At 37.5% G+C, this 15,463-nt stretch overlaps 1 protein-coding gene across 1 annotated transcript in view; it reads right to left on the bottom strand.

Annotated features, from left to right (window-relative positions):
* Positions 1–14,794: 14,794 nt before the first annotated feature.
* The window catches only part of LOC101845247 (glutathione hydrolase 1 proenzyme), a gene marked incomplete in the record, with an annotated part of 27,495 nt that continues 26,826 nt past the window's right edge, over positions 14,795–15,463 (bottom strand). Inside the window, 1 exon segment of the mRNA XM_035970362.1 lies at positions 14,795–14,957. Coding sequence (XP_035826255.1) covers positions 14,811–14,957 — 147 coding nt within the window.

Genomic DNA, 15,463 nt, shown 5'->3' with positions numbered 1-15,463 from the left:
TCTTAAATTCTATTCTTTAAAAAATTTTTTTAATTCAATTTTATTTTGGGCTAGATATAATAGGGATAATCTAAAAAAAGAAAGGGGAATATTCTGAATGAGCTAGAAAATATTAGGGATGACCTACAAAATACTGGCGATCAGCCAAAAATATAAGAGATGAGCTAGAAAATAATAGGTATAATCTAGAAAAAAACTTAAAATGAGCTAGAAAATTTTAGGGAAGAGCTAGATATAATGATGATCTAAAAAGACTGGAGAGAATCTAAAAAATAGTTGAGGAATATTCTGGATGAGCTAGAAAATATTAGGAATGACCTAGAAAATACTGGGGATGAGCTCAAATCTATTAGGGATGAGCTAAAAAATTACTAGGGATCAGCTAAAAATATTAATGATGAGCTAGAAATAAAAGGGAAACATTAAAACGTACTGTGGATGAGCTGAAAAAAAATGGGGAATATTTTGGATGTGCTAGAAAATATTAGGAATGGCCTAGAAAATACTGGGGGAAAGCTCAAAATTATAAGGGATGAGCTGGAAAACACTGGGGATGAGCTAGAAAATACTGGGGGAAATTCTGGAAGAGCTAGAAAATATTAGGAATGACCTAGAAAATACTGGGGATGAGCTAAAAAATATTAGGGATGAGCTAGAAAATAACAGGGATAATCTAGAATATACTGCGGATTGGCTATTAAACATCAGGGATGAGCTAAATAAATACTGATGATGAGCTAGTAAACATTAGGGATGAGTTAGATATAATAGTGATAACCTAAAAAATACTGGGGATTATCTAATGGGGAATATTCTGGATGAGCTTGAAAATATTACGGCTAACCTAAAAAAACTGGGGATGAGCCAGACAAATAGAGGGAATGAACTAGAAAAAAAAAAAGAATAATTTAGAAAATACTTGTGATGGGCTTGGAAAATATCAGGGATGTGCTAAAAAAATTATGGGGACGTTTCTGGGATAATCTAAAAAATACCTCGGGCTGCTCTAAAAAATAATGGCGAATATTCTGGATGAGCTAACAAGTATAAGGGATGACCTAAAAATACTGATTTTTTTATTGATTGGGTAGATGTTTTACGGCACTATCGACACGATTTTGGTCATTTAAGCGCCATCTAAAAATACTGGGGATGAGCTAGAAAAATACTGGGGATGAGCTAGAAAATACAGGTAATGAGCTAGAAAATAATAATAAAAATTTAGAAATGACTGGGAATGAGCTAAAAAATATTACCAATGAGTTAAAGACTTCTGGGGCTGTGCTAGATAATATAAGGGATGAGCTAGAAATACTGGGGATGAGCTAGAAAAATACTGGGGATGAACTAGAAAATAATCAAAATAATTTCGTAATTACTGGGGATGAGCTAGAAAATATTACAAATTTTTTAATGAGCTAATAACTTCAAGGGATTATCTAGATAACATTAGGGATAAGCTAAAAATACTTTGGGTTAGCTAGAAATTATTTGGGATGAGCTAAAAGTAATAGGGGAAAATAAAAAAGTACTGATGATGAGCTAAAAAATTGTGGAGAATAATTCTGGACGAGCTAGAAAATATTAGGGATGACCCAAAACAATACTGGGGATAAGCTAAAAAAATATTAGAGATGTGCTAGAAAAAAAGGAATGAGCTAGAAATACAGGGGATGAGCTAGAAATATACTGGCGATGAGCTAGAAATTATTAGGGATGAGCTAGAAAAAATAGGGGAACATAAAAACGTACCTGGGATGAGCTAAAAAATTCTGGGGATTCATTCTGAATGAGCTAGAAAATATTAGGGATGACCTAAAAAAAAATACTGCAGATAAGCAAAAAATTACTAGGGATGAGCTACAAAATACTGTGAAGAAGCTAGAAAATATTAGGGATGAGCTAGAAATAATAGGGATAATCTAAAAAATACTGGGGATGAGCTAAAAAATTATTAGGGATGAGCTAAAATTATTAGGGATGAGCTAAAAAATATACTAGGGATGAGCTAGAAAATCTAGGGGAATATTTTGGATGCGCTAGAAGATATTAAGGATTTCCTAGAAAATACTTGGAATCAGCTAAAAATTAGTAGGGATGAGCTAGAAAATAATAGAATTAATCTAGAAAATACTGTGGATGGGGTAGAAAATATCAGGTATGAACTAAAAGATACTGGCGTTGAGCTAGAAAATATTAGGGATGAGCCAGATACAATAGGGATAATCTAGAAAATACTGGGGATGATCTAAAAAAGAATGGAGAATATTCTGGATGAGCTAGAAAATATTAGGAATGTCCTAGAAAATACTGGGGATCAGTTAAAAATTATTAGGGATGAGCTAAAAATGACTGAGGATGACCTAGAAAATATTAGGGATGAGCTAGAAAAATACTGGGGATGAGTTACAAAATACTTGGGAATATTCTGGATGAGCAAGAAAATATTAGGGATGAGCTAGAAAAATACTGGGGATGAGGGTGAAAATACTCTGAATGGGCTAGAAAAAAATAAGAATAATCTAGAAATTATTAGAGATAAGCTAGGAATCATAGGGAAATATTAAGAGGTACTGGGGATGAGCAAAACAAATCAAGGGGAATAATTCTGGATGAGCTAGAAAATATTAGAATGGCCTATAAAATACTTGTGATGAGCTAAAAAATATTAGGGATGAGCTAGAAAATAATAGGAATGAGCTATAAATACTGGGGATGAGCTAGAAATACGATGAGCTAAAAAATTATGGGGAATAATTCTGAATGAGCTAGACAATATTAGGGAGGACTTGAAAAATACTAGAGATATGCTAAAATATATTAGGGATGAGCTAGAAAATATTAAGAATGACCTAAAAATACTGGGGATCAGCTTACAATTTTTAGTGATGAGTTAGAAAATATTAAGGATGGCCCAGAAAATATTGGGGATAAACTAAAAATTATTAGGGATGAGCTAGAAAATATTAAGGATGGACCTGGAAGATACTGGTTTTTAGTTTTAGTTTTAGTAGAGGTTTTACGGCGCTCGCAACTGCATAAGGTCATATGAGCGCCAAGGGGTGGATGTCAACAGAGAAGTCCTTACGAAAATACTGGGGATCAGCTAAAAATGATTAGGGATGAGCTAGAAAATAACAGGGATGGACTCAGGGAAGTGGAAGGCACTGGCGAGCAATCGCGACAAATGTAGACAGCGCGCTGCGAGCTGGTCTCATCAGAGGTGAAGTCTGGCTGCGACAGGCTGCTGAAGACAAACGCCGTCGCTGAAAGAACTGCCTCAGAAGCTACCAATCTGTCCCCGCGGTTTTATGCACCCTGCATAATTTAGCAAAATTTGATAATTTTTTGCATAATTTCTGATTATTATCCTTTATCATTCTTTGTTAAAATTAATAGAATCGCATAATTTCACTTTTTTTGGGCTCAGTTTGCATAATTTTAGAGTTTTTCTTGCATAAAACGACGGGGACAGACCAATACAGGAAGACGCCACTCACAAGTACAGCCACAGCAACAGGGACTGTTATTTCCGAGTGGGCCTGTTCTGTGACACAACAACAGGGACTGTTATTTCCGAGTGGGCCTGTTCTGCCACAGCAGAAAGATCTGCTCTCCAACCTCAAATCTCCAACAGCGGCGCTGATCTATAGTCTCCTGAGACTGGAGGATGCCGTAATATATAGGCTATAATATTATATATAAAATTTGAAAATGTATTATTATTATTATTATTATTAGTAGTAGTAGTAGTAGTAGTAGTAGTAGTAGTAGTAGTAGTAGTAGTAGTAGTAGTAGTAGTAGTAGTTATTTTCTAAATATCATTTCTTTTAATGCATTTCTTTTTTTCAAAAATTTTATTATTATTATTATTATTATTATTATTATTGTTAAATTAATATTATTTTTATATTTATCATCTTTCCTCAACTTATTTTTTATATTATTATTATTATTATCATTATTATTGTTGTTATTTTTATTTTTACTATAATAATAATTATTATTATTTATTTATTATTATCAATGTTATTTTAATTATAATTATAGGTATTAGTATTATACTATGACTATTATAATTAATTATTATTATTGTTATTTTTATTATTATTTATTTTTAAAATATTATTATTATGATTGCTATCTTTCTTATTATTAGCATTATTGTTATTATTTTACATCTTTCAAAAGTAGTAGTAGTAGTAGTAGGAGGAGGAGCAGCAGCAGCAGTAGTAGTATGTTTATAATTATTTTATATATTACTTTAAAAATTTTAAATTATTATTATTATTATTTATAATTATTATTATTACCATTATTTAAAAAATATAATTACTACTTTTACTACTAATTTTAACAAATAAATATCGCCCGTACATCCACACAGTACAGCATACTCTATGTGTTTTACAACTACATGTATTTATGAAACTCCTAACACAGTAAATTTGTTCCCACATCTGATCCGGACATTGGGGATTGCCTTGTTAGTGAGACAACTTCCTGGGCCATCGGCATATTGTGGTAGGGTGGCCAGTTCCTTTCCACGCCGCCTTTACTTCCCCAACTCAAAGTCAGGTACCCATTACAGCTGGGTGGGCAGAAGGGGACGACTAAAAATCTTGTGTCTGAACCGAGGCTCGAACCCATACTTTCCGCTTCAGAGACGAGCGCACTAACCGCTCTGCCACCTGACCCTCTTTAACACAGTAGGTAGGTCATATGAGTGCCGATGACTAGAGATGTTACTAAAGGTAACCTACACAAAAAAGGAGGAGAGATGAGGAAGACAGATGTTTGATAGGAAAGAATAAGGAGCAAACTGCATCAGAGCACCCGCCAACCACCCACCTCGCTACTGGAGCCAGGCTAGTATTGTGAGAGATTCTGACAGTTTTGGTAAGTGTTTTACGGCGCTCGCAACTGCATAAGGTCATATGAGCGCGCGGGACATACTAAAAATTTTCAGCTGGTAGGAAATTTTGAATTCTGCCCGCGTGGTGGCCGAAGCCTACTCTTATCGATTTTTAGACCACCAAGGGATCTTTAACGTGCGCAACTTGCACACGGGACCTCCCTCCGAGATGTTTCGCCCTTGTCCGAGAAGGCTAGGAGTGAGAGATTCTATCAGTTTCCTTGTCTTTGTATTACTATTAATGGGCCTGTAAAATGATCTATTAATTTTAGACTAGAAATCAACATTAATAAAAAATTTAAAAAATATTTATTATGAAATCAGCAGCCTTGCCTTGCAGGTGAGAAGTTTTAGTTTTAGTTTTAGATGAGGTTTTACGGCGCTCACAACTGCATAAGGTCATATGAGCGCCAAGGGGTGGATGTCAACAGAGAAGTCCCTTCAGGGAATCAGACTTACTCTGCTCACCTCTCTAGCTTCAACAGCACAAAGTCTGCTTCAACTATCAAGGCACTCCAGAAATAGCAGTTCACAAGAGAAAGACAAACAAAAATTAAGTACGGAAATGAGGCAAAAAACCTTTGATGATGACTCATTAATTACTGTACTCATGCTCAAGAAATGTAAAAATTATTTGATTTCATGTGACCTATTCGCTCTGTTCTGGGCTAAAAAAAAATGTAGAGATTATTATAACAATGGGGCCCAAACTCACAAGTCTGCGCGCAACAATAACCCATTCAGGGCAGCAAAAAAAAAAATTAATTAATAAATAAATTTTTTTTTAAAGAAAAAAAGAAAGCAAAGAAACAAAGACAAGTCTATTGAGACAAAACGCTGCCAGCTCATTCTGTTCTTATAATTCAATATCTTTCACAACATTTCATTCATCACATATATAGATCTATATATATATATATATATACATCATACACGTATATTCCATGGTGCAAAGACAACTTCATAGTCCTATAACATTTTGGTTTTGATATAAAAAAAGGTAAAGTTGTTCCACATCCGATCCGGACATTTGGGGATTGCCTTTTTGTTAGTGAGACAACTTCCTGGGCCTTCGGCATATTGTGGTAGGGTGGCCAGTTCCTTTCCGCTCCGCCTTTACTTCCCCAACTCGAAGTCAGGTACCCATTACTGCTGGATGGGCAGGAGGGGGGCGGAAAAAATCCGTGTCCGAGGCTCGAACCCAGACTTTCCGCTTCAGAGACGAGCGCACTAACCGCTCTGCCACCGCACCCTCGGTTTTGATATATATACACACATAATTCCCAACATCGTAAGTATTTATTTGCAAGAAACAAAACAAACCCCAAACATTTTTTAACTCTTTATCTCCAGCAAGGTCAGGGATGGAGCCACTGTGCCCGTGAGCCAATGGGGCACGTTCCTTTACGACGACTTTGGCGTCAAATTACTTTTCGCTTATTGCCGAAAACTGGTCACTTTTATCGAGATTTCATTCATTAGATGAAGAACTATCCAAACAGGTGAACTTGTTTTGATATAATGACCAATTTAGCGACGTTTTTGTCAATTTTCTGTCCCTGTCGTTTTATGCAAAAAAATTCTGAAATTATGCAAATTGAGCCCAGAAATGTGAAATTATGCGATTCTGTTAATTTTAACAAAAAATTATTGATAAAGGACAATAATCAGAAATTATGCATAAAATGATCAAATTTTGTTAAATTATGCGGGATGCATAAAACCACGGGGACAGATTTTTAGATTTAGTACAACAAAAGGGTCCCGGCGTAGATAGTGGGTTAACCCCCTTCCACGGAGATAAAGAGTTAAAGAGAGATGTGACTTGCCCTCACAAAGTAATCAAACATTATTCATTACATCGGAGTCCATTAGAAGTGAGAACCAAACACAATTTATCCAGAAACAGCAGTAAACTAAAAGAAAAGAAAATCCCCAATATTTATTTTTCTACTGTTTAATTAACCCTATCCGTACGTCGTGTTTTACTATCGTATCCATACAACATGGGGAACTCTGTGCCACCACTTAACCCTATCCGTATGTCGTGTTTTACTATCGTATCCATACGACGTGGGGAACTCTGAGCCAACACTTTCCAAAGAGGAAATTTACTTGTTAATCCGATCTGTACGCTTTGCATAGCAGTCTGTCAAAATGAATATTTGAGAAATACTGAAAGTTTCAAAGAGATCTTGGTACTAGAAGTATTCTAAAATGTGAAGAATACAACCCCAGTGGTACAAAATGACCCCCAGGGCGTACGGATAGGGTCATGCAATCTCTCTAAACCGAAAACCTGGCTAAACCAAAGAAAATCTGGGGGTGTCCTGAATATTTTGATTTAAGCTGACGCCGCTGAATTGAAATAATTATTAATAATTAAATATTAGTTGAACCGTAAGAGAAAAAGCTCTGATGGTATAGCGGCTCTCCTAAACCAATGACATCACACCGCAAGCGGAGGCCAAGGACCATCACAAATGCAACAAGTCTGAAAACTGGTCGCTTTGAAGCACAAGGGGGCTATCCCGAAAAATGCTGTTTGGAGAAAATCGAAGGTAGAATTTTTGGACCCCTTTTTAAGTTTCTTTAAAAGACAAGGAGAGTTTTCTCTATAACAAAACAAAATATACACACCAATGAAACCAAACTTCTCCTATAGGTAGGACAATGCCCATTTTTGGTGTAGGTCAAGATTTCTGGAAACCCTCAAAATCTGGGTTAGCCCGCTTGTCCTTAAAAGCGACCAATTCTCAACCACTTCTGCCAACAGTAAACATTACATTTTTCAGTCAAAAGACACTGAGTAGTTGAGAATATCATATGACAATGTTTACAGGTAAATGAACAAACATTATGAAAATTAAAGTTTGATTAGGTTCACTAATTTTTAAAAAAAGATGCGCAAACCCTTCCAGCCCCAGCCATATTTGTGCACTCCCTAACCCCAGTCCCCGCCAATACTGCGGTATTTCAGGAAAAAAGTAACATGCATTCTAAAAAGTGATGTATATCTAGTAGCTTTGTAATGAGGTTTAGATAATAACATATAAATAACAATGTTTAAAGGTAAATGAACAAACATTATGAAAATTAAAGTTTGATTAGGTTCACTAATTTTTTTTTAAATGCGCAAATTCCTTCCGTACCCCCCGAAACTGAGAATATTATATATATATACGCTCTTGGGACAGTGGGGGGTACAAGTGCAGCTGAACATATACGAGCATGGGGCTGGAAGGGTTACGTTTAAGTAAGAGTTTTATGGCACTCATAACACAAACAGGTCATATATATATATATATATATATATATATATATAAAAAGTGCCACAGATCAGAAGTGTTACTAGAGAGTGACATGAAACAAAAGAATGAAGGTGAAATCAGAGCTCGTCAATTTTTGGGCATGTGGAGTTATCGGTATCATCTGACAGCTGATTTATTTGCCTTGCTCCCAATGACATAAATATTCTTCATCTGTCTCGAATAGAACTCAAGAGATTTGCGACTTAAGGGGGTGAGGTCGCCTGGTTTCAGCGGTGAAATTAGCAAGAAAATGGCCGCCAAAGTTTGACAACTCCAATAACTAAAGAGTCCTTGAAATCACAAAAATGACATATTTTGAACTTTGAATTAATGTTTTTCAGTAAAATTCACAGGGAAATGTGTTTTTAAAGGGACATAAAACAGGTTGAGCCCAAAAAAAAAAATTAGAAAAAAATTTCCAAACTGGCGGAAAAAATCCTGCTTCTTCGATTTCTGTATTTTGACAAGCGCCTGATTTCACCACGCTGCCTCACATATACTTTTCCCCACAGGGGAATCGAACTCACTCCTCTTACACACAAGGCTGAAGAGCCCACCCAGTACAGCACAGATACTAGATAAATACACTTTACTCTGAATAAGTAGAATAGAAGCCTGTGTAGAATAGGATGATGACGATGATGGTGGAGGTATGTGTCTCATGAAGCCCTTTACCAGGTGAAACGTTGAACCTGGAGAAAATTGGGAAATTCTACCAGTCTCAACATTTTAAAATTCCTTGCTGTTTACAATGACGATGATGATGAGGATGATGATGACGACGATGATGACCATGATGATGATGATGATAATGATGATATCTCCAGGTCATTCCACAATTGTTGCAAGTCAATTTTCAAAGTTTGGAGAAAATGAAAGCTAAGCAAAAAGAGAGTTCCCAGTTGACAACCATAATGTGTTGGGCACTCCTTATTTCTATTTGAATACTACTGGACCAGAAGCAAAATAATGAAACAGAACGAAACGAAACTAATATAATACGTGGCCCATCGCAGTGGAATCAGGCACTTGTCAATTTTAGGGGCAAGTGGAGATATTGAGTATCACCTTAAAGCTTGTTCAGTTGTCCAGCTTTTTTGGTGAAAAAAAAATGCCTATCTATCTTGAACTGAAGTCGAGAAATTTGCAAAAGAAGGAGGTGGGGAGGTAAAAGTAGCCAGAAAATGGCCGCCAAAGTTTGGGGACTTCCAAAGTTGTAGTGACCTTGGAAACGGAAAATTTATGCTTTTCATGTCTTTGGTAAATGTCTTTCAGTAAAATAAACACAGAAATGTGTTTTAAAAATGGACATAGAAATAGAAGGTGTAGAGCAACACAAAAAAAAAGAGAAAGAGAAAAAAAAAAAAAAAAGAACATTTGAAAAAAATTGCCTGCCAAAAAATGCCGGTTTCTTTGATTTCATTTCACTATTTCGACGAGCGCCTCATTTCACCACAAGTCCACATATAGTGTAAGAAGCCCTGCGCTGTTGTTTGCCTCATAATGGCTTCGTCTGGAGACTAGTTTTAGTTTTAGTAGAGGTTTTAGTTTAGTTTTAGTAGAGGTTTTACGGCGCTCGCAACTGCATAAAGTCATATGAGCACCAGAAGAGATTAAAGGTGTTACAAGAGAGTAACAAACATAAAAAAAGAAGACGGGGAGATAAGGACAGTAGATGTTTGATAGGAAAGTAGAAGAAGCAAACCACACCAGAGCACCCGCCAACCACCCACTGTCTGGAGACTCCAAGAAACAGACCTGAACAACTGTGGAATGAGTCTGAGCTTATCCAAAAACCCCAGAATAAACTGAGACATGAGCAGAAAGTTTGATGCATATGTGTCACGACACGGTGGAACCAGGCACTCGTCAGTTTTTGGACATGTGGAGTTATTGGTATCATCTAAACGATTGTTTATTTGCCTTGCTTTTCATGCAAAAATATCCATCTAGTTTGAATAGAAGTCGAGATATTTGCGATTGAAGAAGGTGGGGTAGCCTGGTCTCAGTGGTGAAACTAATGAGTTGATAAAATGGACGCCAAAGTTTGGTAACTTCAATAGCTTAAGAGTCCTTGAAAATTGAAAATTAAATACTTTGTGCCTTTACTCAAGGCTTTTCAGTAAAATTCACATGGAAATGTGTTTTCATATGAACTAAAAGGCATTTAGGTAAAAAAAAAAAAATTACATCAAAATTGCAAAATGGATGGAAAAATGCCTTTTTCTGAGATTTAACTATTTTGAAGAGAGCCTGATTTCACCACAATGCCTCACATATATAAATATCACATTCACAATGTATATTTATAATATATATGTGAGATGAGGTGACAAAATGAGTTACTTCTCAGATTTTAGCTGCGTGGAAATAGATGCCTCAAGTTAATAATATGTGGAGTTTGTACAATTTAGAAGCATGAAATAATAAAAGACACGTTCAACTTGAAGAAAATGGCATCAATTGAAAATCGGCAAATTAGACCCAGGTATCTATTTTTGGCCGATATTTCCATTTGTGGATTGCGAGAAGTAACTCATTTTGTCAGCACGTCTCACACATCAATGTATGTATAATACAAAAACCTTCCCTCCCTCTCTCTCTCTCTCTCTCTCACACACACACACACACACACACACATACACACACATACACACACACACACACACACACAAAGTTTGGTAAAGAGAAGCAGACTGCCACACAGGATCACTCAGGGCAGGGAAAGAGTAAGACAGACAGAAACAACAGAGGGAGAGAGTTAAAAAGACGCAGGACCTACCATTTACACCCTATACATCCCCCCCTCCCCAAACCCCCCACACCTTTTTTTTAATCATAAAAAAATACCACTGAAATAAAAAAAAAAAAAAGATTTGTTTGATCTTATGCCACAACTTTGAACATTTTCCGAGCAAGACGCTCCATATTTGTGAAATAAAAATTTTAAAACCCCAAAACCCCCCCCCCAAAATTTGATATTCTACTGAGTCTTCTCCACCTTTTGAAAATCTTTCAACTTTGGTCTTGTACGACATACAAAACAAAACAAAAGAAAACAAAACAAAACCATAAGACAAAAAAATCCGATGAAGCTAGAAAATAGTCAAACGTAAAAATAATAATAAATGACATTCATATATATATATATATAGCGCTCAACCCCGAGTAAAGTACACAGGCTCTGAGCGCTTTACAATACAATACAACGTACAACAGTAACATAAAATGTGTTGTTCTGACTAAAAGGAAATCACTCCAAATATTCATCTTATTAATTTAAAAAACAAGAAATAACTTCAGCTGACATCAAAAGATTTGATCTCTCCTAAAGTACTTGGTAAAGCATTCCACATCTTGGGGCCTTGGTATTCAAATGCCATTTCACCCATTGTTTTAAGTTTCATAGAAGGTGAAAGACATTTCTTTTTGTCAGTTGATGACCGTAACCACATCCGTACGTCGTGTTTTACTATCGTATCCATACGACGAGGGGAACTCTGTGCCACCACTTAACCCTATCCGTACGTCGTGTTTTACTATCGTATCCATACGACGTGGGGAACTCTGTGCCACCACTTAACCCTACCGTATGTCGTGTTTTACTATCACATCCATACGACGAGGGGAACTCTGTGCCACCACTTTCCAAAGAGGAAATTTACTAGTTAATCCGATCCGCACGCTTTGCTAAGCAGTCTGTCAAAATGATTTTTTGACAAATACTGAAAGTATCAAAGAGATCTTCGTGCTAGAAGTATTCTAAAATGTGAAAAATACAACCCGGGGGGTACAAAATGACCCCAGGGCGTACGGATCGGGTTAAACTGCAAGTTGGAAAGTACAGTCTCAACAGATTTGACAAATATGATGGCGCATTATCATTCAAACATGTGTGACATAGGGTGGCCAACTTGTACACAATTCTTTTCTCAACAGGAAACCAGTGCAATATCCGTAACTAGTCTAGCTTTGCACCACAACAATTCGTAATGATTCAGTAAAAATGAAAAAATAAAACTATAAAAATATCAGCAGTAGAAAAAAAACTGAGAAAAAAAATGAGTGTAGACCATGTTTTAACCTGTACTAATCTCAAAGTGGCAAATAAAATGTGGTAGAAAAAGTAACATGAATTACCGTAGGGCCAAACAGGCAGCTGGAATTGGGGCAACAGCAACAACAAGAACAACAATGACACAACAACAGCAACAACAACAATGACACAACAACAGCAACAACAATGACACAACAACAGCAACAACAAGAACAACAATGACACAACAACAGCAACAACAAGAACAACAATGACACAACAACAAGAACAACAATGACACAACAACAAGAACAACAATGACACAACAACAGCAACAACAATGACACAACAACAGCAACAACAATGACACGACAACAGCAATTGCCGCAGTTGGAATAGCAACAACATCAACAATAGCAACAACGATAATAACAAAAAAATTCCTCAGCAACAATATCATTATGAAATGCAAATTAGATGAGACCTTCCTCAGTGAATGTGAAACACAAATGCACGTACGCACACACACCTTTTGTTGAATAAAACATACACACACCTTTTGTTGAATAAAACACACACACACCTTTTGTTGAATAAAACACACACACACCTTTTGTTGAATAAAACACACACACACCTTTTGTTGAATAAAACACACACACACCTTTTGTTGAATAAAACACACACACACCTTTTGTTGAACATACACTTTTTGTTGAAACTTTCTCATTTCTTCCCTCCTTCTTTCTCATTTCTTCCCTCCTTCTTTCTCATGTCTTCTCTCCTCCTTTCTCCTACCTTCTTCATTCTTATAAATCAGAGAGACAAGAGGACTGGGATGTTCCTCCGTAGACGAATTGACAAAGACATAAATATATTTTTTTTGTTTTAGTAAGAGTTTTACGGCACTTGCAAAACAATAAGGTCATATAAGTGCCGAAGATTAGAGGTGTTACAAGAGAGTAACAAACATAAAAAAGAAGGAGGGGAGATAAAGATGATAGATGTTCGATAGGAAAGAAGGAGCAAACCACACCACAGCACCCGCCAACCACCCATGAGTGAGATCTGAGGGTGTATAAAGAACTCAGCAACTGTTATGGCTCAAGAAAAATCTTCTTCTGGATTTCAACTTTTTAAAAAAATCACGGCTTACAACAATCACAACCACAAAATAACAAAGTGAAAAAACTGATTGAAAAATATTATTTTAAAAAAAGAAAAAAAAACAATTAAAAGGAAAAAAAATGGGAATGCTCAGTTTAACAAAATACATACCTTATAATATACTTGCCTACAATACATATGGTTCCCCGCCCCCCCCCCCCTAAAACTTGTTTTTTTTAAGGGAGGGGGGGGGGGGGAGAGGGGGGGGGGGGGGGGACTATTTCCCCTTCTCCCCCTCCAAAGACCAGGAGAAAATGTACGACATTTTTGACTCCGCTCTATAAAACAAACAACAGGCCACAGACATAAACCCCCGCAGACTGCGGGAACTACGTTTTGTGACACAGTTTTGACATTCATGAAAAAAAAACCCCCATACAACTCGTGAAAGTGGAAGAGAAAAAAAAGTGTTTTTAACTCTTTATCTCCAGTAAGTCCCTGACAGCGGCTAATTGTTGGAACCACTGAGCTGGTGAGTCGCTCCCAGTGGCTAATTGTCGGAACCACTGTGCTGGTGAGTCGCTGACAGCGGCTAATTGTTGGAACCACTGAGCTGGTGAGTCGCTCCCAGCGGCTAATTGTTGGAACCACTGAGCTGGTGAGTCGCTCCCAGCGGCTAATTGTTGGAACCACTGAGCTGGTGAGTCGCTCCCAGCGGCTAATTGTTGGAACCACTGTGCTGGTGAGTCGCTCCCAGCGGCTAATTGTCGGAACCACTGTGCTGGTGAGTCGCTGACAGCGGCTAATTGTTGGAACCACTGAGCTGGTGAGTCGCTCCCAGCGGCTAATTGTTGGAACCACTGAGCTGGTGAGTCGCTCCCAGCGGCTAATTGTTGGAACCACTGTGCTGGTGAGTCGCTCCCAGCGGCTAATTGTCGGAACCACTGTGCTGGTGAGTCGCTGACAGCGGCTAATTGTTGGAACCACTGAGCTGGTGAGTCGCTCCCAGGGGCTAATTGTTGGAACCACTGAGCTGGTGAGTCGCTCCCAGCGGCTAATTGTTGGAACCACTGTGCTGGTGAGTCGCTCCCAGCGGCTAATTGTCGGAACCACTGTGCTGGTGAGTCGCTGACAGCGGTTAATTGTTGGAACCACTGTGCTGGTGAGTCGCTGACAGCGGCTCAGGCACATTCCTTTCCGACGACTTCAACATCAAATTATATTCCGGCAATTATTGCCGAAAGCATCTCTTTTATCGGGACTTCCTTCATTAGATGAAGAACTATCGAAATAGGTTCACTTGTTGTGATTTAAAGACCAAGGTAGTGAAGTTTTCGTCATTTTTAGGATAGTGGGTGTACCCCCCTCGAAGATAAAGAGTTAATAAACGCATAAAAAATGTGAACACGAAAGAAAAAAACAAACTGTTGTTTAACGCAGGCTAAAAGCCGTCCGGTATGCCTCCCTTTCTGAAGTCACTGTCGGCGAAGATGAGCCCGTTCTCCACGTCGATTCCTTGCACGATGGAGGCGCCCAATGAGTACTGCGATACGTTGTGACCAAACTTTTGAAGATCCGCAATCAGATTCTGGATGGAAAATTTTTTTAAAAAGAGTTGTCATGAACATGTCTATTGTATGATGATGAAAACAAACACACACACAAAAATACACAACAACAGTAGCAACAACAACGACAACAACCACAACGACACCACCACCACCACCAACCACAACCACCACCATCACAACAACAACAACAACAACAACAAAAAAAACAGCGAATAGGATTATGATAATCTTTTTGGTTCACTTCGTTGTTTGGTGTAATAACAACTTGGTCAATATGTACATTGGAGAAGCAAAAGCAGAGCAAGTAGTCTAAAACAATAAAACGTAATGTACTGCACGATACGCCCTCGATCCACCGATAGGATCTCAAGTTCTGCCTTTAAAATACTATTCAGAAACCTTTTGAAAAACAGCCTTCATGAAGACTAAGGTATCTCTAATTCTTTTCATAACTTCTGAAACAAGAACGCACATTCCCAGACCCGACTCCTACGAAAACACACTGACACACGGTATTGTATTC

Source organism: Aplysia californica, unplaced genomic scaffold (assembly GCF_000002075.1).
Source record: "Aplysia californica isolate F4 #8 unplaced genomic scaffold, AplCal3.0 scaffold00259, whole genome shotgun sequence".
In the NCBI taxonomy this organism is placed as follows: Eukaryota; Metazoa; Mollusca; class Gastropoda; order Aplysiida; family Aplysiidae; genus Aplysia; species Aplysia californica.
This window is presented reverse-complemented; position numbering and strand designations above follow the sequence as displayed.